General features: G+C 40.9%; 2 protein-coding genes across 3 annotated transcripts in view; one reads left to right on the top strand and one right to left on the bottom strand.

Moving 5' to 3' along the window:
• The window catches only part of TPK1 (thiamin pyrophosphokinase 1), a 190,160-nt gene extending 170,065 nt beyond the window's left edge, over positions 1–20,095 (top strand). The window contains exon 9 of the mRNA XM_014308281.2: positions 19,812–20,095. Within this exon, the coding sequence (XP_014163756.1) occupies positions 19,812–19,930 (119 nt within the window). The 3' untranslated portion in view covers positions 19,931–20,095. The remainder of the gene's footprint in view (positions 1–19,811) is intronic.
• Positions 20,096–21,420: 1,325 nt separating this feature from the next.
• On the bottom strand, positions 21,421–24,365 carry SEC61G (SEC61 translocon gamma subunit). 2 transcript variants are annotated; one of them, XM_005424149.3, is made up of 4 exons: positions 24,227–24,365; positions 23,432–23,531; positions 22,369–22,471; positions 21,421–21,526 (listed from the first exon to the last, which is right to left on the bottom strand). In XM_005424149.3, exons 2-4 carry the CDS (start codon positions 23,523–23,525, stop codon positions 21,517–21,519), a joined length of 207 nt encoding a protein of 68 aa, XP_005424206.1. In that variant the 5' UTR covers positions 23,526–23,531; positions 24,227–24,365; the 3' UTR covers positions 21,421–21,516. The 2 variants fall into 2 exon arrangements, with proteins under 2 accessions (XP_005424206.1, XP_005424205.1); XM_005424148.2 differs by lacking the exon at positions 24,227–24,365 and having other exon boundaries at positions 23,432–23,549.
• Positions 24,366–27,659: the final 3,294 nt, after the last annotated feature.

Below are 27,659 nucleotides of genomic sequence, written 5' to 3'. Positions count from 1 at the left end.
GTGAGCCAGAACATGTTTGACTCTGTTTCTTTAAGCAAAGGGACTTGGATAATTTGAAACTTCTTCCATATCCTGTACAAATATATTGTTCATAGCACTAATCTGAAAAGCATAACCAAGCAAAAGTGGATTTAATTCCACATTATTTTTATTAGGATGGATACTTTTTTTAAGTGTTTTGTTGTGCAAACTTTGACAGGAGCCTCAGTCTTGCAAACAGTTCCACACAAGTGGTCCCATTGTGCATTAGACTATTCACATGCGTGGTTATGCCTGTGGATGCTGGCATTTGCAGGATCACAGCCATTTTCGCTAAAATTATTTTTCATCTTTAAAGCAAATCACTTCTAATGAAATTACATAAGCTTGATAGCAACACCATCACCCAGGCTGGATTTGCAATCTGTTTTTTTAATTATGGAATTTAATTATTTTTCTTCTAATATTTACTATTGAATTTAATTTTTATTTTGTTTTTATCACTTCAACATCCTAAATTTCAGGGATTCACTAGAATGTGTCACATCATTATAACCTTTATTATTAATTATTCACAGTAATTACTGAGTTGATGCAAACTTCATTGTGAAATTTAAAGTACCAGAAAATCTGGTGGTGATACTGTTTTACTCTTTGGATGTTCTTAAAATAAGTCAGAGTCAACAGATTGCAAAAATATGCAATTACAAAGTTATTAAAATGCAGATTTTTGGCAGGAAGCCACTGTAGTCTCCTGTGTTCACAGCTGCCTATTTACAGCAAAATGGCCCTGAGCAGCCTGTGGTGGCTTCTTTGAGCAATTACAGCTGATGGGTCAGGGCAGTGGCCTCTCTGAGGAGCACGTTCAGTAACCTTTTACCTCCTGGGTCATAAGCTTCACTCAAATTTTTTTTTAGGCAGGAGGGGTTGGCAGTGGACTGTCATCTGTTGTTCCCTGTCACGCTGACAATAAGTCTGGGGTGCCTCTCCTGAGACTGTGCATGTACTGTACCTACATCTACACAGATGGTTCCTCAGATTAGAGTGTAGACCCTTCAGCAGCATAAATTTTGAATTACACTTTTGAGGTCAGTGTAACATGTATTTTCCCCAGTCGGAGCTGCCTTTAATCATTGCTGCCTTCACAGTTCTCTGGGAGCAGGGCATACTGGAATATTAACAAAGTGGCAGATGCTTTGCTTTAATGAAGAAATAAGCACTGTCATTTTACCTTCATCCTATCCCCCCTAATGTCACTGGATGCCCCAGTGATTTTTTCTTTCTCTCTGCACAGTGACTTGGGAACAAAAATTATGACCCACTTAGTGTAAAAAAAAACTTTCAAAGTTGATGCTCAAAGGGTTGTGTGCAGACACTCAACACCACTGTTGCCAGCCAAAATTGCTTTGCCTATGGTTTAGTATCCAACACCAATATGTGCTGGATCTTTCTCAGTGTCTATTTTTGCAAGGTGCTTACAGTATGGACTTGTATTATTCATTTGTGCAGCTTCTCCCAAGAAGCAAAGTTCTTTTTTCCTCCATGAAATTATGAGACTGGCACAAGCCATGAAAAGGAGAGGGAAGGTTATGCAAAATGAGGTGTGTAGCATCTAAACAGCAAGAGTGAGCAAGTCATCCTTGCTGTGAAATTGGGGTGATGCTCCCAGAGTGTGGAGAGGCAGAAGTTTGCATTGTCTGTGATAAAGTATAGTGAGAGCATCTCCCCTTCTAAAACTCTGTCTCTTGCTGTTGGGGGCTTGTTGGCTGTGTGAAGCAGATGCCATTAATATCAAAGAGCGTCTGTAACAGTCTCTCACAGGACAAGTGACACTTAGGGGTTCAAGATTGAAACAGAGCAGGACCATTAGAGAATATATTAGAAGGGGTTGGTGTTATACAGTCCCATTATATATGGACCTACCTGGTAATACTTTAACTTGCTCCTCATAGAAATACCTTTCTTCTCTCTCAATAACATCCAGTCTGCATTGGCCCAAAAAACTCAAAATGTGTCCACCCTTTTCATAGATTTTCCTAGCTGATAATGCAGAGCCTAAAACTTTAAAGACATTGTCATCATTTAAAAGCTGTGTGTCCTGGGAAACCTGTATGGACGATAAGAGAAAAACTTACACTGATTTCTTAGAAGGAGGAAGATGCAGAGGAAATCCAAACAGAGCCCTTTAACCTCCACATGGGTGGTGCATTCTGTGTTACACAGGAGGAGGCGTTCTGAGGTTACCATGAGCAGGCAGAAGTAGATCAGAAGAGCTTCATTTTGAGGCTCTCTGGAGGTGCAAACATACCAGAGGAACTGCAGAGATGCCAGGCAGTGGTGTCACTAAACCACTGAATTGTCCTTCCCTGTGCAGGGGTTCCTGAGCCATTTCAGGAGGCAGGTTGGATGCCAGCAGCTTGTCACTGCTTTAGTTTATGCCTTTAGCCACAGCCCCACAGGCAGTTCAGCTGAGTAGGAGTGGTGAAGCTCAGTGTGCTTTTCTTCCACCCTGGTGGACCATCTCCTTGGCTGCAGAATGAAATAGTGAGAGAAGGAATCCAGCAGGGATCCTCCAAAGATACAGGGCTGTACCCTCAGGAGCAAAGGCACAACACCCCTTCTCTTGGTCATTTGATGCAAGCATGATGCAATTAATGCCAAGGTCATGGGCTCAATCCCCATATGGGCCATTCAGTTAAGAGTTGGACTTGATTGATCCATCTGGGGCCCTTCCAACTCACACTGTTCTGTGATTCTGTGATTTGCACAAAGGGCACTCCACTGGTTTCTGTTTTGTGGATGGAGAAGTGTGCCTCTAAAGACAGTGGTGGGCATTTCCTGTGCTGCTGGTAATCACAGTTTTCACATGTGGGAAAAATACTATAAAATCAAGACTGATTTTTAGGTGCTGAAGAAGATGATGCACTTCCCTTCATAATTTACTCCCAGGCACTTTCATATATGTTTTTCCTCATGCAGTTTTAAATGTCCTGAAACAAAAGAACATTTAATATGGGGCTCAATGTCTGGTACCATGCAGAGTATCCCATCCAGAGGGATTGAGGAATGAGATAGAGAAAGTCTTTGCTGTATGCTGTAACTTAGAGACTGAATTGCCGCAGGAGAAAAGACAGGGGACCAGAGTGCTCATCCAGAAGAGAGTAGGTTTTGATTCCCAGAGAAAATAAAGAAAAGAACTGCAAAGCAGGTTGGGTGTGGGATTTCAGGAGCTCTTGGGCAGGTGAGTGATGATGCTGGAACCAGCAAAATGTGTTGTGATCAGGGTGAGAAGAGGAGCACAGGGTGCTTGAGGAGATGCGGGGGCAGGCTGATGACACTAAACATCATGTGCTCCTGCATCAGTTTGGTTGGTACAGAGTTAACAGCAGCTTTGGTCATTCGATATATTTTAGAATTAGACCAAAATAGAAGGAGGCAAACTTGCTTAGTATTCAGTAGGCCCCTGTCTGGGTGCTCTTCCCCATTTTCTCTTGAAGTAATCTATTACCACATCTCAAGAGAAAAATTACCCCAATCTAAAGATTAATAGAGCAGTGTGTGGACATTTCCAGTGATGTGTATGAAACTCAATTTTTTTTGTTGCTGTATGCACTGAAGTGTCCTTTATCAGCAAATCTCTAGATCTTAAAAAGTAGGCTGATTATTGGAGAGGGCAGCAGACAATTTAGGGCACATGGTGTTTTCTTATGACAGGAGCGTTGCTGTGAAGTACAGTAATTTATGTTGATAAATTGTGGCCATCAGAATGTCTTAAACACTTCATAGGATGAATTTCTAAGCATACATCTCTCATTTTAGCAGTGGATGGATAGAAAAGGGATATTTGTTTGAGAAACTGGGGAAAAGATAACTCTTGCTTGTACTGTTTCTGGAAAAGTAGCAAGGCACTTTCATGTGTTCCTAGAATCAGCTCATTGCCATTAGGGTCAGATCAACCCAATTGTGGTTTAATGTGACAAGTTAAGGAACTTTCCTCCTTCATAATGAAGTCGCAACAAAAATGAAGGAGCCCATATAGTGTCAGGACTGAGTAGTTTTTGAACACTAGATCTTTCTTAGCAAAAGTATTTTGGTTTTGAAGTTCTGTATGCAAGCCAAAATGTAAAGCTTTTTATATCAGGAATAAGACACTGTGGAGTCCATATGTTATTTTGAGAGGTTGCAAATTTCTCTTTTTTCCATCATGTTATATGGTCAGAAGTTTTAAAAGGAGTTCTTTGGGCTTCAATTCAGTACAGCATAGGGAGGGTACTGAGGTTTCTATGGTAAGTGTGAGTTAAGCACATGATTTAGTTCCTCTGTGAATTGTAGCCTGCAGAAATGAGCAGTGAAGTAGACTGAGCAGATAAGGTCCAAATTAGATATGAATTTACCCTAAAGATGTGTGCATGTGTCTTGCAGTTGCAGTTGTCCCTGAACATGGTAGTGAATGTACTCAAGTGGCCCAAAGATTTGTACTAGTTGAACCCCATATCCCTAAGGAATGATAGAGAGAAACCACAGGTGTTTTCAAAGCAGGAAATATATTCAAAGTTCGACCTGTCATGACCCATCCTGACTTGCAGATCTTTTGCAGAGATGACCCTGGATTACAGAGATTTGAGTTCTAGGGTTTTCAGAGGGATAGATGCTGAAATTAGTCCCCTTAGCAATTAAAAGGTTTTGAGGAGATGTTTTGGTGTTTTACTGCATTATGATTGCACGCAGAACTTGTTAAAATACTGATATTAAGGCTACATCGAGGGGAGTGTGCTGTGGCACTTAGTAACTGTAGAAGATTGGGATTTAAACAAAAAATCCCCAAACCATTTGTTTGTATTCTGGAAGAAAAGGTTTCTATATTGACAGACAGACAACTACTGAGCTTGTCATTTCCTAACCTTATCTCCTATTACTTTGTTGTACTGCACTGCTTGCATGTGGGCAGCAGGAGGAAAACCACAGCATAACCTGTTTACTAATGATGGGAGTTCCCTTAGGCTGAATGCAAGCATGGCATATTCTCATGAGACACTTGCAAAACTTTCCAAAAAGCAGCAACAAGTAGTGATTTCTAGCATGCCTTCTGGAGCTCTGGAAAAGGGTCTTTTTACTTATAACTAAGAATAAGAGCCAGCTGGGATTAGTTCAAATAAGCCCTTTCCTCTTTGATATATAATTGCTATCTCTAGTTTTGCCACCAGCTTGAAAGTGTCTTCAAGTTGTTATAATTTCTGCCCCTCCCTTTTTCTTTTCCCCCAAGATTTCAGCTTTCCATGCCAGTGGTCCAGAACCTAACAGTCTGAAGAAGATAAACTAAGATATAAACGAAGATAGGATGTCTCTTGGGCATGTACCTCTCCTAAAGCAAAAAAAAGTGAGAGACTCCACATTTTGAGTTCATATTTCTAGTGGAAGGAAGTTTCTCTGGGTTTCAATTAAAAAAAAAAAACAAAACAAAAAAAAAAACCAAAAAAAAAAAAAAAAAACCCAAAAAAACAAAACCATGCTGATGGAATCAATTACAGCCTTTTCTTCTGTTTTCAGACCCAAACTCAAAAAGCACTAAAGCATCAGTGCACTTTTGCCTGGTGCCTTGCAATGTAATTGCATCATTCACTAAAAATTACAACTGACTTCACAGTGTAAGGGAGAAGGAAATGAGAAGCTGGCAGGCAAGTTCTGACTCACCTTAAATGTATACATGAGGAGCAGAGTGTATCAGTGGAAGTGCAGATAGCACCAGACCCTGGGGTTCCTATTCACATTACATGGCTTGTTCACAAAGGTGAAGGGGGAGTACACTGTCAGCCTCCTACACTTATTAATTGTTTTCTCTTTGGGGAAGATTAATTTTTGAAGAAAAACATCCAGTAATCATGGGGGTACTTTTTATATCATCATAAACTTGTGTCAACTTAACTGACCTTAATAATGATTATTATTATAAAACCCAGCAACTCTTATCTCCCCCACTGTACACGTCCTGTGGTAATGAGGAATTCTCCTTCTTTTCCTTCTCCCTTCTGCTTCTTCACACAATACCCAATTTAACTCAATTTTCCCCTCCTCTTCTCCCCTAGCTGTCAATCACTGTCACATTACTTTGCATCATATGCATCAAGTTTTTCCATCAAGCTAGCCAATTCTAAAGCTGCCTTCCCAGAGGCTACACAGATTGTGCAAGCTGGAGGAGCTCAGGAAAGAGTAAACTGGACAATAACAAAGGCTCCCAGAGCTGCCTCTGCCTGCCAATCTCTCATGGAAGCATACACAGGGTGCTTTATATAGGCCATGCCTCCAGGGCCAGAATCGTGTGTGAGCTCAGGCAGCAGACCTCCTGTCCACACCATAAATCACAGCAGGGAGGGGGAAATGGCTCATTACGCTGCATCACTGATATTGTCCGTTCTGTGTGCTACAAATTATAGTCTTGCATTCAGCATCCCCTGACTTCTGAAGCCCGTGATTCAAGAGAGGGAGCAAAACTTCTTAACATGAGTGTTTACCTGTGGGCAGCAGAGGTTAGGCTAAGAAAGGTGCACTTAGTGAGTTTAGACAGCTGCAGCAAGGCAAGCTTTCCAAGGTATGTTTTTTCTACTGTTAAATCTTTGGTAGTTTTCCTTCCCTCTCCCAAAATGATAGATTTGAGGGACTTTACTGTTCTGAAGCATTGTTTTCAAAGCTCTCAGTCCATTCCCAGTATAGTTTTTCTGTGAGACTTGTGTAAGGCATCTTTCATGGCTGACTGACTTCAGGTATAATTGAGTAAGAGCTTCCTGCAGTATTCTGGCCTTCCTTAAAGGTCCTGTGCTTTGCTGGAGAATGCTATGGCTATTTATGGATACCCTTTCAGAGCAGCAGAGATTTATTTCCCTGGCTGCCAATTATATTAGAAGTTGTATAACTACATTTTTGCTCACAGCTTTTAAACATGATACTTTATTGGTCTCTTTTGTGCTTAAGTAGCTATAAATGAACCCTTCAAAATCTGCATCATCCATTCCACTCTTCCGTGTTCCACTCTTGCACATGACATGACAAACCTCTTGCCGTGTCCTGACCTCGGTGCTGCAAGGCTCATCAATATCAGTTCTGTACAGAACTTGCAAGGTTCTCCAGGTCTTCCTGGAAATGTTGGTGTTTAACTCAGTGTTTTCTAAACCCACCTCCAGTAAGCTGTAAGCTCTTATCAGACTTTCTTCCTGATTTTGGGCTTCATGGTGAAGTGCTTCCCTTGGTCTTATAAAGGCTGCCTTGTAGCGGACACGCATGAGATTTTGTTTTGATGGTCTTGAAACAAGCCTGCCTGTTTCTAGAAGAGCAGTGCTGCCTGTTCTGGAACAGACACACCTTTTGTAGGTGTAGGTGGCCATGCCTTAAATTACAAAGTAGATGCATCTGTTCAGAGATCACCAGGCTTGATGTTGGGTTCAAAGCTTTCATGAGACATCTCTGCATTCTGAGGCTTATCTCAGGGTTACACCAACTTCTTCCTTGTCACTGGATGTCTTGTAATGATATGTAATAATATCCTTCTAAAACTGTGATATTAAGAAGAATATGTGTCTATATTCACATCTTCCAAGAGGTGGAATAGAGCTGTAGGGCTCACTTGCTTCGAGACTTCTGCATTTGGCTATTATAAAGTGTCTAGTCTGGTTTAAATATCTGAGCATTAATCTTCAGATATGTCACTATGTTCTTAGGTATTTCTGTTTACTTTGTAATCAAGTAGATATCAGAGATGGGGTGTTTTCTGGATGTTGTAGTTTGTTTAGAATAGTACAACAAAAAAGTGCTATTTTTTAATCCTTTTCAATACTTTTAAGGAAGATGTCAGTTTAAGAGGAATTTAAGCTGCTAGCATTGTTTCTAGAACTAACAGAAATCTGTAATAGTAATTTAAAGTTTGCTTTTCCTCTGAGATAATTTTGCTTTCAGAAAAATTTTCCATATCTGCAAAATAAAAAAGTATTTCACATCTAGTGACTTTAAACAATCAGTGAAATAGTTTAATAGTTAATGTCAATTAAATTCTGTTATGTATCATATTTTTTGTGAAGTGACTACAAAAGAAACAAAAAAACCAACCAACCAACCAAAAAACAAAAAACAAACAAAAAATTAAAAAAGAGTGGAAAATATTGAGTGCAACAAATGGCCAGGATGGGAAAAACAATGTCAAGTAAGATACAATCATATTTCATAGAATCATAGAACAATTATTTGGTTTGGAAGAGACTTTAAAGTTTGTCTAGTTTCAACCCCACTGCTGTGGGCAGGGACACCTCCCACTAGACCAGGTTGCTCAAAACACCATCCAACCTGGCCTTGAACATTTCCAGGGATGGGGCATCCACAACTTCTCTAGGCAGCTTTTTCCAGTGTCTCACTACTTCAATTTTGAGTTCAAAATGTAATTCAGAAATGTAGCTTTCTTAGATGTTGATAGGAATGTTTCTCCTACAGTATGCCCCAGACACTGATAATTAATGGGGAATTACAAATGTTTGAGGATGACAGTAATTTCAGGTAAGATAAGGAACGTTCTAGGCTAAAGACAGATTTACCTTATGGAAGCTCCATGAGCCTAAAAAAATAGGCTGTTTCAGGATGTATTTCCTTTCTTGGCGATTGCAGCCATCATGTTCTTTTAACACCAAGTGCTGTTGGCAGCAGACAAGCTGTAGTGTAGTTGGTGTAGTCTTTTATTTTACATGTGACTGTTGGATTTGTAGTTCCTTTTCCTTCCCACTTCTTGCAGTGTGCTAGGGTAGTTTATTGGTAAGTTAAAAGCCAATGTCAAGTCCTCTGTACAGTAAAACTGAGAGCCTGCTGACATGCATCACTGTGCCATGGCTTGACTGTTGCAATCCATCTTGACCAGTGTGTTTGAAAGTTGAGCTACATATAATCAATTGCACTCTTAAAACTTTAATGTCTTTGACTGCACCACGTAGCACTGCATTAATTTAGAGGTGCATTCGGCCTCTGCATTTTGGGTCCAAGGGCTTACACCACCTGGCCTGGGCAGTGCCTGACACGGCGCTGTGTGATTAATGCAGAAGCCTTTCCTTCCTGTCAGCCTGGGCAGAAAGCTTGCTGCAGCCCTGCTGAGGCACTCCTCTCTAGAGAAGAAGAAGCCAAAGGAAAGATCCCCCAAGCCACTGAATCCTTGCAGGGGGCCTGGAAGTGCATGGCATGTCTCTGAATGAAGGGGATGAGTAGCTGAGCCCGTTTGCAGAGGGGAGATGAGGGTGGGGGCAGGACTAAAAAGGCTTTTCAGGTCAGGAGGAGGAAGCACACCAATATGAAGAGCGCTGTTCATATTGGAAATCATTACTGGAAATCAATCAGATTTTTTCAAGAGTGCACAGCCAGCTAACGGATTCTCAGTAGCAAGTTTTCCACTTGAATGAAGTTTTTGACAGTCAATGACTTAGGACTTGTCTCTAATGACAAGTCTCTTTTTTTCATTTTGGGACAAACATTATATTATATATTATGCTGTTTGTATTCAGCAGCATCAATAACAAATTTTAACTTTGCATGCACGAAAAAAGCCACTGTAAAAGCAAACAGCCAGGAACATTAAATGAGCCATATGCAATGACTTACTAATTCATTTACATGGCAGATACCCTTCCCATGGCCTTCCTGAAGCAAAGGGCTCTAATGGTGGGTGAAGTGGATGAAGTGGGTAATACTAGCTAAAACAGGCTGTGCTGTGTCATAAGTTACATTTTTGTTGGATTTTTTTTTTCTGAAAAGCTGACTTTAAAGCTTAGAAGGGAGATTGAAAGATGCAATGGGCAGCACTGTTTCAAAAGCAATCCTTTATTTTTTGGAGGACACGGAGAGCTATCTAATCCAATTGAGTGCCTCTGAACTATAAACAGTGTAGCTTGCAGTCTCCTGTTGAATCTCATGTTCTGTCTCAAGGTTTGCAAACATAAATGGTGCTGGACTCCAGTGAGCAAGTTTGAATGAACTGAAGTTCCATGAATGTCAACAAATGTTGTAAGTTTAAGATGCTAGTTTGAAGATAAATGGAATAGAATTAATAAGCAGCAGTAATGGCTTTGTAATTGAAATTGTATAGACATTAGACGTACATAGGGTGTTAGTAATCATATTAATTATTTGTTAACAGAAAGGCAAAGTAATAAAATGAAAAATCAAAAAGCTTAGTTGTTCACATGCAGATCTAGGGGGACATTTTGAAACAGAAATAATTGCTTTTGCTTCATCCTCAGGGTGATGCTATCTGTGTAGAATTGTTTTTTCTCAAGAAAGCAGAGCAATCTAAAATTCTAAGTATAGAATATACTTAGAATTATACTTAGATATATACTTAGAATATACTATACAACAATAGTAGGGGTGAAAATAACCACATTTTAGAAACCTCATACAGCATCACTCCCCAACACTGAAAGAAAGCAGTGCTGCTAGGAAGGGTAAAGATAAATGGAATTACTTTTCTATCAGAAGTATAATATTCTTTATTAGTTAGTTATATGTGCCTGGAATAGATCAGCTGTCAGGCAGAGCAAGTAGATGAACATGTACCTTGTGAGCTGTCAGGAGCACATCAGTGTGGGTTTTTTTTAATAATAATTACCCCCTTCCAGAGAAATATTTTAGACAAAAGCACAGCTGCTTTATTAGAGGTGCCTTTTATGGATAAGGATGAATATTCCAGTTTGTTCTCTTCATTTTTTGTGTAAATATAATACCATATTTACATAAAACTCTGCTAGGAAATTGTGCCATTCGCTGTTAAAGCTTGCATAATAAAATTGTTTGTCAGGGATTTAATTTGGTTGAAGTTTGTTATTTGTGCTAGCAGCTCAGAGGGGCTGCAGCTTGCTTTCAAGCCTGGCAATGCCCTTGCCCTGAGCAAGCCATAATGCAAACAGCTGTCCTGGGATTCACTGTGGCAGGGCATGTATCTTTTTTTGCACCTTGACCATTGCTCAGAGGTGAAGGCAGCTGTTTGCTTCCCCGTGGTCAGAGAAGCTCTCTGAGCACCAGATCCACCATTCTGGCACAGTTCAATAGTCTCTCTGGTCTGCCAGCTTGACTGAGTAACTCTTGGTGGTCAAGAGGGCGTAGGGCTCCTGGGGGACACCCAGGAGTCTGAATGGAGCAGCTGTGAATGAGGTCAATTCTGGTGGGAGCTGGACTTGGCAGGGGAACGGTTTAAATGTGCAATGTGTTGGACCCCTTTGTGGTGGGTTGACCCTGGCTGGATGCCAGGTGCCCACTAAAGCCTTTCTATGACTCCCATCCAAAAATGGACAGGGGAGAGAAAATGTAGTGAAAGCTTCATTTATAAGGACCAGGAGATAACACTCACTGATTACTGTCATGAGCAAAACAGACTGAACTTGAGGATATTAATTTAGTTTATTACTAAAAAAATCAGAGCAGGATTTTGAAAAATAAATTGCAAAACCACTGTTTTCTCCCCACCCCTCCCTCCTTCTTGAGCTCTACTCATCCCCACTAGCAGCACAGGGAGACAGGGAATGGTGGTTATGGTTGGTTCATCACAAGTTGTTTCAGCCACTGCTGAGGTAGAGGAGCCCTTCTCCTGCTCCAGCATGGAGTCCTTCCCACTGAGACAATCCTCTGCAAACTTCTCTAGGAGTCCATCCCACAGGCTAAAGTTCTTCACAAACTGCCCTAGCCTGGGTGCCTGTCCACAGGTTGCAGTCCTTCAGGGACATGCTGCTCCAGCATGGGTGCCCCAGAGGGTCACAAGCCTTATCAGGAAACCTGCTCCAGCGTGGGCTCCCCTCTCCATGGGCCCACAGATCCCTGCCAGGAGCGTGTTCCATCATGGGCTTACCCCAGCTTCACAGCCTGTTTTGATCATCTACCTGCTCCAGCCTGGGACTCATCCACAGGCTGCAGATGGATCTCTGTATATCCATGGACCTCCATGGTTTGCAGGGTTACAGCTGCCTCACCACGGTCCGCACCACAGCCTGCACAGGAATCTCAGACATGGCACCTGAGGTACCTTCTGCCTCTCATTCTTCACTGACCTTGTTGTCTTTGAAGTTGTTCCTCTCACACATTCTCGTTCCTCTCTGACGACACTTATATCTGTGTGCAATAACTTTTTTTTAACCTGTCTCAAATCTGTTGTTACAGAGATGTTACCATAATTTCTGGATGGTTCAGCCTTGGCCAGCAGTGCATCTGTTCTGGAGCTGGCCGGGGTTGGCCCTGTTGGAAGTGGAGGAAGCTTCCAGCAGCTTCTCACAGAGAAGTCACCCCTGTAGCCTCCTGCTACCAAAATCTGGCCATGCAAACCCAATACACCCTCCCAGAGTTCAGAAGGTCTACTTTGATCTTTGCCATTGTAACTTTGCATGTTGGAGTTAAGGACTGAGACTTTACAGAGCTTTGTCAAATCATATTTAATTTAATTTTGGCATTGAAGCCCAGTGATGGAGCAATGTGTGCAGCAGAACAGGACTCTGGATATGGTGCTGAGCTAGTGCTGGCAGCAGCAATAAGAAGACAGCCTGCTTAGATTTGTTTTTCAGGGCTGGCTAGGAACTGGCTTTAGATCAATTCCCTTAGGAAAATCATATCCCCATCGCAGAAAGCAGAGAAGTGCTAAATTCTTGGGAGACTTGCTGTTGGGGACTCATCCTACACAGTGGTAGGCGATATAACCACTTGGCCAAGACTGTTGTGAAATATTTCTGTCATTGCTGCTGTTCTCCTCCATGAAGTGATTGAATGAGATCCCCATTTCACCCAACATATATACGTATTTATTGAGCAAATATCCATATACCAATATTTCACCTACAGGCCGAGTTTGATTGATACAGAAATAATTATTGTGTCTGCACATTTTTGCAAATGATGGGAAAAATGGTATGCATACAGAAGCTGAAAAACTTGTATTATGAATGTGTTTTAAAATCCTCTTTTACTGCTTCTTCTTGCAAATATAGTAATCTAAATGTGACAGGATTTAGTAGGAGTCCAAAGAATAGAAGAGAAAAATAATTAACATTGTGTTCTGTTCATAACTAATATCACACTTTAAAACCTGTTCAAGGATTATAGAGGTTTGTGAGAGAGTGTTTTTTTTTAAAATTTGTATATGAAGTGCTGGAAAATCACTGCAGCTAGAGGTGAATTGTTGATCTTGGTCAGTCCTGGATCTGGTTGTGCTGAAACACTTTTCTGGTGCTATGTTGTTCAAAGCCTGAGTACATGGGTGTAGTCACCTAGACCTGAGATTTGGGTGAGGAAGATTCCCTCTCCTTCCTCTTCCCATCTCTCCTCCCTGTATCCAACAACCTAGTCGAGAAATGTAGGGGGAATTTCACTCCTTTCTGCAGCACTGTCTGTGGTCAATTGCTAGGATCATTTGGATATCTTTCTCTAACAAATTCAGTAGATTTCACTTCTACATGCATCATATCAACTTGACAGTGTAGCAGCTTTCAAAATAGCAAGTATTTTTAGGTTCTTTGCTGTCATGTCAAACCAGAGCTTCAGACCTAAATGCTGTGACAGAACACCATTGTTTTGAGCTAATCTCAGGTTTCAGTGTTGCACCAGATTGCCATCCTCAGCTTTGTGTGACCAAGTAATGCCTCTAAAGATGACAATGTAATAGGATGATGTGTGCTATGAGGTGTCTTATGGACAAGTTAGCAGTAAGACAATTCATTAGCTGAAGCATGTCAGTGTTACTCTTGCCCTTTTTCTCATGAGAATAGTGTTCTTTATCTCACAACATGAAGTAGAGACAGACCAAAATAGCAGCAAGTTATTTTGTCTAGCTTATATGCAAAATCTCTACAGCAGCAACTGTCAAACTGAAGCTACATTTTATTTCTGCAGCTGTTTCTTCAGTGCTCTAACACTATTATTAATAGTACCTGTCACCTGTACAGCACCTCAGAGTTGTTAGCAGTTTGAAAAACATACAAACTTAGTGGAAAGCATCAAAAATTAAGTAAACACTCTACTTCTTACTGGCTAGACTCAATTCTAAAAATTACTTCATAGCCTGGTTTTGCCTTTAGCTTAGTGAAACAGTCTTCCAGACAGCTATTTCTCTGACTTACTTTATGGTTTTGCTAGATCACTCCTGTTACAACTTTATCATAACATCTAGACCAGAAAGGCACTACTGAAAACAGTATGTAGAGTTTCCTTGTTTAACTATTCAGGCCCCTTTAATTAAGATGCTAATGTGATTTTGAACAAACACAGAAGCACATCTTGCTGGTAGTGCTAAAATCCTACTAATAGCTGTAGAAACTCCATACAGTTAATGATTCTTGTTGATCTTGGTGAAGTAGTAGTAGCAGCAGAGACCTTAGTGTAGAAAGCAGTCTTTCTTAGCATCATTTTTATCAGCTAATCATTTTAAATTGCCACCAAGCAGGTGATGTGACAGGAAGACTGACTATTTTTGCAGTACCACCATTATGACAAAGCTGGAAAAAAATATGGGGGAAAAAAAAGTGTGCTGGAAATAAATTTGAAAACTTCTGACATTCATTTGCATTTCTGAAGGCTCTCTCAACATGGGTGGTTTCTATCCAGGGTGGAACACATGGTTCTGTTAATACATTTTTTAAATGAAATTGTGAAGCTTTGACAGCCTTTAAACTTTTGTTGTAGCCTCCTAAAATCCCCCCAGTGGGAGGCCAGGCAGCCTGTGCTGCAGAGCCCTGGCCAAGAGTCTTTGCCAGCACCTGAAACGGTGGAAAAGCCACCTGGCCCTGCCTGCTGGCCCCCCTTTCCTCCCATAGTCTCTCAACCCTTTCGTAAGTCTGCTTGTATGAATGCACTGAGATTGTAAAACCATTGTTCTGTGCCACAAAACCAGGTACCCAAAGTTACAATAGTTATACAAAATGCCCAATGCAGTTTCTGTTGATTCCAAGCTCCCCTTGGCCCTGAGGGAATCTGACTACCAGGCTAGTCAGCCCCTCCCAGCAGACTCAGCAAGCCTTTATGGTACTTCTGTTGTATCACTATTGAAAATAGTTCATGTTTTATTGTAAATTACTGTTATTTGCAACTTCCAGTTTCACAGTTCCCACTGCACAGAGATCAAGCACCCAATTTCTCCTTTGTATCCATCAGTGTAAATCAAGATTAACTCCAGTGAAGTCAGCCTAACCACAAGTGTAAACCTAGGAGGAATGAAAGGAAGATTAGTCTACAATCTACTTGGGATTTTTATTTCTAAATAGCAAAATTAATGCTGCTGTTCTGCAGACACAGGGTGACCTGCAAAGTACTAGCTCATGCATTACTAATGTATCTCCATTTAAATGCAGATTTTTGCTCCTAACAGAACTTCAGGGAAATCCTCTCCAGATAAACTGTAATAGGATACCAAATGGTGATTCAATATTTCACTTCAGCTTGTGTTTCAGCTTATTGATCTTAATTTTCTATCATTTTGATGCAACATTTGCCTAGGGGGAAGAGGGGAAGAGTATTACATTCACTATAATACGGCCTTTAATTAATAATTAATAATTTTAATATTCCCCACATTCATGCCAGCGGTGGCAATCTGCTTGTATTCCTTTCCTTGTTTCTATTTTCAGTGGTGGAAACCAGCAAGGTGTGACTTTATGTATTTCAGGAAGTAATTGAGACACAGTTGAGAAAAGACAGCATAGCATAAGTATCACAGTGTCCATGTGGGACCTGCTTAACATGTCTTTGCTCCTTAGCCATTTGTGGTGACAGTAGTGAGACCCTGACATTATCTGGTTTTGCCATATACGACAAGCTTAGGATGAAGTTTTTCTTTGAAAGTGCCTCCCTCAAGCACTATTTAAATGCAGCTTCTAAGATGTAAATGAAACCTTAATTGGTATTTTTTTTTAGATAGATAAGCTCTCTTTTCTGGACTAAACTTTAAGTGTCCTAAATAATACAATGGAACCTAGAAATTATGTTTATAAGTCTACTAGATCATGAATACATTCATTAAGAAGAATTACCTGATGTTGAGAGTATTTTTGCAGCACTTGACATGATAACCTCCAATCTAGTTATAACTAGGCCACATTATTTCTCAGTTTCCAGGCTGAAAGGCAGCAGCACAAGGATTACAAGCAAGGCTTATGTACCAGCCACTCAAAAATAACTGATTTTCAGTACCAGCCACTCAAAAATAACTCCCTACTGTGGTAGAAGGATAAAGAGGATGAAATTTTAAAATAAATTTTTAGGTTTTGGATTTTTGATTATTTCTGTAACTTAATTACCTATAGGGTGCATTCTCTTAACATTTCCAAATGTTGTTCTTGCATCCATAAGATTCATGAATTTTCAAAATTTTACCTCTGAGATTAACATTTTTCATATAGCATCCTAGGATTTCTATACTTTTTTAAAATTATCAGAGTAAGAGCAATAAAATAGTGGAAATTGCCAGTCTTGTGGTTACTGAGATCTCTTCTGTCATGTAATTTGGTCAGCAAAACAGATAAGAAATAATGATCTTTGTGATTATGCTCCTTTGGGAAGTTCACCTGCATGCCCTTTTCATCTCTTAAATTATGTCCAACATTCTCAAACCCTGGCAGATTGAAACACCATCTAAATAAAACAAAAACTGCTACAGAAACATTCCTCCACTACCTCATCAAACTCAGTCCTCTCCATCCCCATGTTTAGATCTGAATAAGTAGTATGCTGCAATCCATCAGACAGAAATTTGTTACTGGTAAGAACATAAGGCACACCATAAAAAACTGTCTCATGGTAGATTTTGTTGAGTGGGGAGTTTGTGGGGGTGGGTGGGATTTTGGTGGGGGTTTTTTCCTCTCCCTCCATAAAAAGGCAGGAACAGTATTAGCTTTTAATATTGGGAGTCCTTTTTGACTTGGTAAATGGAGAGTAATGGAAAAATGGTATAGCTACAGTGGAGAAGCTGGGTATTTTTCTCATCGACAATCCATTATCAGTAAACTCAGTTTGCTTGGAACCAAAGCACAAAACAAAACTTCTAATGGTGAGGGGTATTTCAGTTAATCACTTATGGATTTATCCAAATCAACTCTTTGAAGAGACTGCTATTAGTAAAAAAGAAAGCTTTCAGTGATCCAAAATAAGATTTCTTTTAATTAGAAAATTATAGAATTTCCAGGGTTTTTGAGTTTTGGATTTTTTCTTAATTGCAGTGTGGAATCCTTTATTAAAATTAGATTTGGTACCAAATTATAGCAAGACTATTTACTAAATAGTAGAAAATAAAAAGGTGGTTTTCTTCAGAATCTGTATCTTGAAAGGTAATCTCAATAGTGAAAATAGGTGTTGTAATAAGTTGGGCTTTTTTCCCCAGACATAAGTTTTTGTTAGGACTTAACAAATAAAACTGAAATTCATTTTTAAAAAAGGGAATGGATCAGGTGTGAACTGATAAAACTTACCACTTCTTTGACCTTGTAAACTTTTATCAGAATGCATGACACAGCAGGAAGTTTGCCTAGCAGCAGTAGGTTTGCACATCCTCTTATTTCCTTTACCGGCTCAAACCTAGGTTTTTGCATTAATTACTGTTCATTTATTGAATGGAAAGCATGCATTTTTAATTATGTTAGTTGAAATGTTGGCTAGTTGTGAAACCAAGTGCTTGGAATTGGTCCATTTGAGCCACGTGAATCAGCAGTACTGTTTAACAGTTTTTGCATTTTTTTTTCATTTCACTATTTCACACTATGATCCTTGCCCAGCAGAACATGATAAAGATAAAAGGCTCCATCTAGTGGGCTAGAATTTTCTATTGAAAGTGGGAAAAAAAGGCTCTCATTTTCACTTGATTTTATGCGCTAAGAAATATGGCTTTAGATTTTGTTTCATTAAGCTGCCATGTTGTTGTTAATTCTTGCCTTCTGCAGAGCCATTATTTTATATGCAAAGCTGTGAAACATTAAGTATTATTCTGAGTCTTGAGCAAGATGCAATAAATGATACTAAACGAGTGGGTTTATACAGCAGTTCATAAAAAAAGTTCTTCCTCCCCACCCCCTTCAAGTTTCAATATATAGTAAGCAAAATAAGGTAATTTGTGTGTCAGCAAATGTTTTAAAGTATTTAAGCTTCTTTCCTGCTTAAAACTGACTGGAAACACTCATAGCTTGACCACAGCACTTAACACAGTATTTTGGGAGTATTTTTACTCAGGGAACTCTAGCCATGTGTTACCACAGCACTAAATGACTTGTTTACCTGTAAATTGGGAAAATTGTGTTTTCTGGCAAGACACAGCCCCTGTGGCCTCTGCTGTGTCTTCCAAAGGCAAACACCAAAACTCATCCATCCTGGCATCTGTCTAGGAGCCTACCTGGTACTGTTGTGTCTCCAAAAGCATCCTGACAGAATCTAGCACCTTTATTTTAGGTACACAATTGATATAGTACAGTAGTACTGGGGTTTTTTTCTTTTCTCTTTGCTGGATTTCTGCACAGCATAGCAGTTATGCTCCCAGCTCCTGAATTTGAAATGGCAGGATTCTTCCATTTGCAGTAGTGAAACTCGGGTGTTACTCTCATGCCAACAAATTCAGCTAGCAGCTGAAATCTCCTCTTCAGTTCACTTCAAGCTAGTAACAAGTGTAGGAGCAGGAATAAGTAGAGCAAGCACAGATTTGGCAGAAGAGACACTGAACTACATATCCTGGCTTTTGTCTGAACGTCCTTCCTTTTAAAGCAGTAGAGCCTGGCAAGATCAGTTCTGCAGCTTCCAGCAAGGGCCAGACAGTGCATGCATTGCAGTAATGCACTACACCCAAGTTTACTACAGCCAGCATTGATATCCAGCACTGGAAAATGTGTCTCCTGTGCCAATCACAAAATAGAGCTTACTAAGTTGTTTTGCACTCCTTTTGACCACAGGGAGATCTTCCTTTGCATTTGGTCGCTTAATAGCAAATCCAGAGGATTTTTACTTTGGTAGCAATGCACGATTTGGTAATTCTGATAGATCACACAGACTTACTGATCTTCCAGAACAATCCTCCCCAGCTGCAGCTGTCATTGTATCCTCCCTGGAAATGTTTTTCTGAGCTACCAGTGGGAAAGAGCTATCATTTGGCTTGTTTTACAAGCTAAATCAAAGGATAGTATGAGAGTTCTTACTCTGAACCTTCCTATGAGCAAGGACTACCACAGAACTGAGTAGTTCTAGAGTGCCTTTGAGGAAGTTGGTATGTTTGCAACATGCAAACAATGCTATCTCAAAAAGGGAAGAAATGAAAGGCAGAACTTAAACTGCACGGTTTGCTATTTGTTATTTCTAATGTACACAAACACCTACCTCACATGCAAAAGATTCAAGCCCCTTAATTCAAAGTTGCTAAATAATATCACTTTTAACTGCTGGCCCTTGTTCTAGAACTGTTCATGTTTTACAAGATTATAGGTTTCTTGCCGAGCTAAAGCAAATCCCAAGTTCGGAACTACAGTAAGATGCTCTTTGTTTTACATTAAATACCTTTTCTAGCACTAGAACTTGAACTGATTCTAATGAAACACAAATTTCCAGATGTGAAACTCTTGAGGATTATCCAACACACTGCTTTTTTAAGAACCTGCTGTAAACTCAAACTGTTAGTTTGAGGATTAATTTATTGCCTCTTCAGGTCATTGAAAAATCTCATACAAGCCTTCTAACTAGGTAATGTTTATCCAGGTTAAATTTATTCAGCTACTTTTTTGTTCTTTGTGGAAGCAGTGGTCTTTCAAATCAAATGCACTGATGGCCTTTTATTGTTGTAGAGAACCACTCAGTCTCTTCCTTACTTTTCACAGCTAACCAGGTGCTGAAGTTTGGAACACTCGTCAGTACTTCTAACACCTATGACAACTCCGGGATTGTGATCATCGAGACGGACAAACCTTTGCTATGGACAATGGCTATCAAGAGCTAAGATCAGCTACAGCTACCTTTTCTGATCTGACACAACTCAAATTACTACAAAATTTCACTGAATTAAGACAGTAAAGCGGCTGCATGATGTAAGCAGGCACTGATTTTCTGTATTGAATGAAAAACAAGTCTGAAATAAAAGTCACTTGAGATTGAATCAAAATTACTTGCTGTAATAGAGTACTTCATTCTGGTAAATCTACTTAATCAGAAGATGCATGAGCAGCCACTCAGTACAACCACAAACCGAAATGAATGTAAAGAAACTGCTGCTGCTGCTTATCTGGTTAGTTCAGGCTACTTTTACAAAGTATTTTATTCCAACACTAAACTATTTTTCCTCTACTGCCAAAAGGAAATACAGTATCCAGTTGCACATAGTATAACTGTATCGCAAGGTGATAGCACCAAGATTAACTAATCTCATTTTTCTGTCCTGGTTTGTAACATATGTAGGTGCTGGTGAAGATTTCTCAAGAATAATAATTGAACTTTTCTACTTAGGAAGCAAGTTAGTGTACTGAAGAAGCTTCAGTTTTGCTGCAATACCAGTATCAGATGTCCCAGCATTAAGTACTTTTAAAGTCTGTAACAGAAGTACCATTGTACCTTCTGCAAATATCAAATCCTTACAGTAAGATTTTTGAAGTGAATTAAATGTCTTAATCTCAATCTGAGGAGGAAGAGCATTGCATCTATCAGACTTTTGGCAGGCTTAGTTCTTAAAATCAAAATATGCAATAATATAAAATAATAGAAACTTCCAGGTCAACATGCAGGGGGCCAATACAATTCTATGTACAGGACAGGATCCAAAATGGGTATATATCCTATCCAACAGTGTGAGCAAGTTGTGGATTTGCTGTGGATTTTGGATTAGCGTCTCTGACAACTAAATTATCCTCAAATGGTATATCTCAGTAATCAATTTTGTTTGGGTTTTTTAATTATGCCATCAGAATAAGGACTGGCAATGCAATTTCTTCATTTGACATGAGATTTTTTTCCTGTCAAGTACATACTATAACCTAGTAGCATGACCTCCAAATGCAGAAAGGAATTAGTGACAATGATGGTGATTCCAGAAATGACTGACAGCAATTCCCTTACACTTTTACACCACTTGAAAGAAAGGCTGTTTTCTTGCAGTCTGCTTTTGCTAGAACAATGCTGTTCCAAAGCCTGATTTACTGCTTTGTAAACAGCTCCTGAAGAGGGGTCATACAGCTGTCCCCATGGAAGCTTTCAATATTTGACTGGAGAAAACCTCAGGCAACCTCATTAGAATGCAACACTGACCCAGCTTCAAGCAGGACACTGGACAAGAGATTGTCCAAGCTTCCTTCCCACTTGAATGATTCTACTATGGTTAAAAGAAGTAACAAAACAAGTAAAGCACACAACTACTATTACAAAAAAAAAAAAAAAAAGCAAGCCTGCAGAGAGGTATGATCACATACACTTTAAAAAAGTAATAAGATGACAAGAACGTTTGAAAACGCAAACTGAGCTTGTTTAATATCAAACAAATTAAAGCTGTGAAATCACTGCAGCAGGTGTCACAACTGTCTTCTTCATGATGAATATTCAGCCACCTCTGTTGAGAGAACAAAGGAATCAGTTTCAACTAATGAAGTGTGATCAAGTGATCCCACCTAAAGTCTTACTTATCCTCCCACCACTGCCTTGTTAGGACAACCATTACAGCTTATGTCCCATTTTCAAACGCTCCTTGCCTAGATGACCACTCTTACAGGTATAAGGAAGTCACATATCGTGGACACAGAATGGTCTTTAACCTCTTCCAGTGCTGGAGAGGGGATCACATTAGCTCTGGAGAATATGGTACTGTTACTATGTCAGTACCATGGGGCCAGTCAACCTGAAGTTCAAATTCTACATGATGTAGTATTCATTCCAAAAGAGATTTTACAGGATGCAGTTATACATAAAACAATGTTTCAAACATATCTAGCACTCAGTAAATGAAACAAGACCAACCTTGTTCTGTGCCCTCTCATCCTACAGCATACCCACTCAGTTTTCTTTACCTTACCATCCATCATCCATTCACTTTGGATACCCAGGCTATAAAGTGGAAATAGTAAGAGCATTTAAGATCCAAATGAGGTAAATGTTCTGTGGTCAAACATACACTGAGGAACTGGAAATCAAAATATCTAACGTTCAGTTTTGAAGCAGAATACTCAGAAAAAACCTTGAGAACTATGGTTCTAATACTTTGCAGCATGCTGAATTAACATAAAGTTCATTAACATTGTTCATAAAGTCCTTTGAATCAAGTATTACTTGTCACATTATATGAACATGTGAAATGCAGACACTAAAACAACATGAGTCCCATAGGGCTCAGTAATGTCCTCTGTTTAAAACTGAACAGGTAAAAATTTAGTGAAACTGAAGGCCATATTCACTTACACAATTATATTGTTGATTGGGATATGGATCAATTTGACAAAGAAACCAATAAATCCCATTATCGCAAAGCCTATTGCTGTTGCCATGGCAATCTTCTGGAACTCTGCAAAATAACAAGAAAAAAATTTGTTAGGATGTCTCATGTATGGCACACATATTTGCGCTGCAGAGACCAAAGGAGAGATCTGTCTTTACAGAACCGTGTTAATACTGGAAACACTTCAAAGTCTGCAGAGATGCTAAGAAACAAATCCACTTTTTTAGAAGACAGATGAGATTTTCAGAGAGAAGATGGAGATTTCCACAAAGAATGGCTGATCACAATCTTTCTTAAATAAGCAGAATCAAAAATACCCACAATGACAATTCATAGAACATTTATCCCATTATGGTTCCTTTACATCCCTACAAGCCCTGAAAGTAATGTTTAATACAGCATCAAAAACAGAAAATCTGTATTTATGTCTGTCACAGGAGAACAGCACTGTAAGACCCCACAAAAATCGAATACTTGGGATATTTTCGATTACTTTAAGACAGCAACCATGAAGTTGACAAAGAACGTCAATAGCCCCTCAGAAACCTGCCAATCTGACAAGGAATGAAGTTCCTTATGGATCTCAATAGCAAACTTAAGTCCCAGACCTCTTCACTCTGAGCACGTGAATAAAGCACTGTAACTTTGAGAGGACCAGCTGCATTCTGGTTTTAGTTACAGCTTCTCTCCAGGGCCTCTCTAGTCCAAAACCTCCTCTTCCATACTCCCAGCGACAAAATTGTTCCTGTCCCAATCAGGCAATGACTTACAACTGTGGAGCACTGAATTTCAGCTACTTAACCTCTCTCTTAAAGTGAATTTTAGTACCACTCACACACCTACATATGTGTGTTTATTATAGCCAGAACCTTAAACACACTGACAGCTAAAGCTCAAGTTTAAATCTCATATTGGCAGCTGAGAAACATCCACAGCAAACAAATCAACAGAACTGAAGTATGGAAAGATGCGTGCTAAGATACAAGACAAAATAAGGATTGTGTTCCGGTTTATTGTGTGCATTACCTTTTCTATCAGGCTTGGTGCATCTCTTAACAAGTCGTATGGAATCTTTCACAAACTGACGGCTGGGTTCCACAAATTGCATTACCTGATCCATGATTGCCTGCAAAGACATACACATTTAGCATTGATGGTTCCACATATATACTGAAAACCAGCATTTTTAATTACATTAGTAACAATTACCTACAAAATTTGCTAAAGGCTTAAGATAACCTAAAATGTTACATTCCAACCTAAGATACTTCCACTTTGCAGGAAATGAAGACACTGTTTCAGTAAATAAACATGAGGGCCTGTTTCTGACTGCTAAAGAAAAAAATACGGAAAATTGTGCCTTTCATCCCAGAAGTGGAAAACAGCCCCATCACAGCTGGGCTTTCAGCTCACGCCCTACGCCGTGCTTCTGAGGCGTCTAAATAGACAAAAGTCGCCGGTTTGAGGGGATCCCCACGCCAAAAGCTGCCGGGGGTTGGTGAGCACGGAGAGAGAGCTCTGTGCCCGAGCCTTATCCTCACAGTAGGCGTGTGCCAGCATTGCCACCGCACGCAGGACTCCACCGGCGGGATTTGCTCCCACTAATCCATACGGACCCCCTGGTAGGGGGCTCCCAGTGTGATGCCGGCCCCCCTCGCGTCCCCAGCGACCCCCTTCCCCCTCGCTCCGACCGAGGTCCCCCGCCTGCCGCAGTCCCGGGAACTGCCCATCCCAATCCCCGCTGCCCAGCCTTGATCCTCGATCCCTGATTCCCCGTCTCCCCGGGCCGGGGGACACCCGGGCCCCCCGAGCTGCCCTCACCGCGGGCCGAGGGACACGTCGCACTGAGCAGCGGAGCGCGTGACGTCACCACGGCGGCGGGGCGGGTTTTGGGTGGGAATTGAAGGGTTTTGAGGGCGGGGTTGCACTTGGATTATTTTTTTTCCCTTTCCGGTTTCCGGGGCCTGTCGCTCCTCCCGCCTCGCCCGCGGGGCGGGCCCAGCTGTGAGGGCCGATCTGCCCTGGCGGCGACTCTGCGGCTTCTGGCAGCGCGTCTGCTTCCCGTGCTCTTGGAGCCTTGGGATTCCGGGGCGTCCTAGCGGGAAATAAAGGGAAGAAGGTGCCACTATTCTCCCAGGCAAACAGCGACAAGGAGGAGAGAACACAGTGTCAAGCTGCTCCAGGAGAGGTTTAGGTTGGACATCAGGAGGAATTTCCTCATAGAAAGGGTGACTAGATATTGGAAGGGGCTGCCCAGGGAATTGGTGGAGTCGCTGTCCCTGGAGGTGTTTAAGGAAAGACTGGACGTGGCACTCAGGGCCGTGGAATAGTTGTCAAGGTGGTGTTAGGGCATAGGTTGGACTCGATGATCTCAGATCTTTTCCAACCTAATTGATTCTCTGGATATGCCTGTAACAAATGCTCTTCGGTGAAAAGATGGCAAAAAAGCACACACACACAAAAAAAAGCCACAACCAACCAAAAAAACGCCCAGTATAAAACTTGGTTTTCTGGAATGTTGGAGCCATTGTGAACTGAGGGAGTTCGTCACCTTTGAAAACACAGGATTTTTCTCATGTGTAGAGAAGTGTGCAGTGCTCAGAGGTGGGAAGGCTCCGTACATTTCAGCACCAGGGGGAAAAGAGACTGTCGCTGCCTAAAGGGAGCAATTCCCTCCTGCTTCATCTTGTAACAGATAAAGGAAGAACAAAGACAAAATAGATTTACTGTTTTTATCCTTACTTTGTTTTTGATGTTGTTGATTTTTCTATAGAGCTCTGTTCCTAGTTGACTCCACCTTTGAGTTTATATTAAGTCTCCAAAGCTTATTAATTATTCATCAGACTGTGGGGCCTCTGCAGCCATTCTAGCAAATGCTTTGCTGATCTCAGCTCCCTGTTGCATCTCAGTGTGCACAAAATATTTTCTGGGCTTAAATTTTTGCTGACAGCCTTCACTACAGGTAAAGTACCATCACATCACAGTGGGGAATTGTTGGTCATTCCATGGATTTTTTGGCAGCCACCTTCTTTGGCCACAGGGCAGGTCCCTCAGTATTACTGACCTCCTTCAGAGATGAGCGCTCTAGGTGGCATTGGAGTCCTCTACAGGTTTTCTCCAAAAGTCTGCCTTGGATTAGATTTTGTTTTGAATGAAAATTCCTGCAGCACTGTTTCTCAGATGGGGCCGTAATTTTGGTGGCCAAATTCTGCTGGACCTCTTCCATTGGCACACCAGCACAGAAAGATTAGAGTGTCAGTGAGGCCTCCCACAGCAGATTTGTGTATAACTTGGCTCTTGTTTTTGATGCCAGCCTGCAGTCTGCCAGGATGGAAGGAAGAGGAGAGGAAGATCCCTAAGGAAAGCAGCAAAGGCCCTAATAGCCAGTAGTGCACAATGTGTGATGAGAGAGTAAATTGCTGAATTTTTGAATGAGATTCCATATGTAGAGGCATTTTGGTCGGCTTTGTCTTATTTGGGTCTTTCCCCTTCAGTATCACAGCCAGAGACGTTATCAACAGAGGAAACTCACATTTCCAGCTGTGCTGCATAAGGAGCCTTGCTGTGAACCATCTCCACAGTGGATGTAGTCAAAAGGCACTGACTGGGAAAAAATTTAACCTGAAAAAAAGAAGACATGTATGAAGCATTTCATGACACAGATTTCTGGTTGGATTAGATTTTTATTTTAAAAAGCATTTACTGAAATAAAGCTTTGTTCCCCCAAAATGCTTTATTTTAAGTTGTTTTTCCTATGGAGAAATGTTCTGGAGAAATATAGCATACCTTAAATGTCTTAACAATAGGGCTTTTTCATAAGTTTGTGCTACAGGTTCTCTAGGGTGGGGTAGAAGGTATCCATTGTCCTGTCTCGGCTTCCTTCACTCTGCCATGATAAGCTCTTGTCTCTGCCTGCCAGGTTGCAAGTTTGGACTTCAGCAGCTTAGGAGAGAGACAGAGTCCTGATTTGTGCACAGAAAGCATTGGCTGTTCTCCTCCTAGGATTTTCCAGCATTTATGGGGATTTTAGTGTCCTTGAACTAATACATGGTTACTTAGACTTGGTCTTCATGGCAACTATGTTCCTGTTCTAAATATATTTACAAAGACCATTTGCACTTACAGAAGATAAAAAAAGGTTTACATCTCCTCAGCATGTGTAATTTTTTTTCATTGAAAGCTAGACTGCTACTAGGGTGTTTTGTTTCTGCTTCTTTATGGTTCTTGCAAGGTCGGGGAAGAAAGTGGTGTGCTTGCACAGGTGAATTTTTATGGCAGTGTTTCAAGTCTGCTTTTATGGCAACATCTAAGCAGTACATAACCACTCCCTCAACAGTAAAAAGACCATTGTTATCCTATGCAGTATGTGCTAGCACTGATTTGCTTCTGAATATTGCATAAACTGGAGCCACATTGGGGGTAGAGGGGGGGAGAAGGTTTTCACCTGCTGTGTGCTCCAAGGATGAAAGACTTCTTTTGATGACAGTTTCACTTTACATATTTGCACATTTTAGTTTGTAGTTTGTTCTTGTCCTTTTGAGGACATGCAAGATAAATATCTGCTTTTAACTATTGGCACATTAGACCATTGTATGACATCCATCTCTCTGGATCTGGACACTTGGACAGTGTAAACAGCCTCCTCTTTAGCCTTTCCCATTCCATGCTGCCAGCTTGCCACAGCACAGATCCCACTGCAGCCTGCAGAACATGGTGGGATGCCAGGAGCCAGTGAGCTGCCAGCAGCTGCAGCAAACATAATTTTGGGATCAGCTGAGAGGAGAAAAGACACAGACTTCAGTATGAGAGGCAGCTCAGACTCTGTATGGTGGGATGGTACACGCGTGATCCCCAAGTGGTTGTGGGAAGGACAGAGCAATAGCTCTGTCTGAAGAAGCCTCTCTGTTCCCCTGTGGGACATAAACCCATTTCCCCTATCCTGACTATGCTCCAGCCCAGGCAGGCCCTGCTCGGGTTCCCATGAGGGTGGTGCTGCCTGGCCTCAGCAGCAGCAGCTCGATGGCAGGGGCAGCACTCCACTCTCTGCATCCCAGAGTGGAGAGACCTGCCAGTCTGGTTCTCTTGTTTGAAGGATTACTCCCCACATGCTAGAAGAAAGCACTTGCAGTGGTCTTGGCAGGTTTCCTGTGGCTGCACAAAAAGTGGTACTTTGGGATATGATGTCTTGCTGGGCTATCTCCTTCCCATCCCAAGCCATCCCATGGTGGACAGCAGGAGCTGAGCTGCTCCTGTG

Source organism: Geospiza fortis, unplaced genomic scaffold (assembly GCF_000277835.1).
Source record: "Geospiza fortis unplaced genomic scaffold, GeoFor_1.0 scaffold120, whole genome shotgun sequence".
NCBI classification, from domain to species: domain Eukaryota; kingdom Metazoa; phylum Chordata; class Aves; order Passeriformes; family Thraupidae; genus Geospiza; species Geospiza fortis.
Note: the sequence above shows the minus strand (reverse complement) of the source record. Positions and strands in the feature narration are given on the sequence as shown.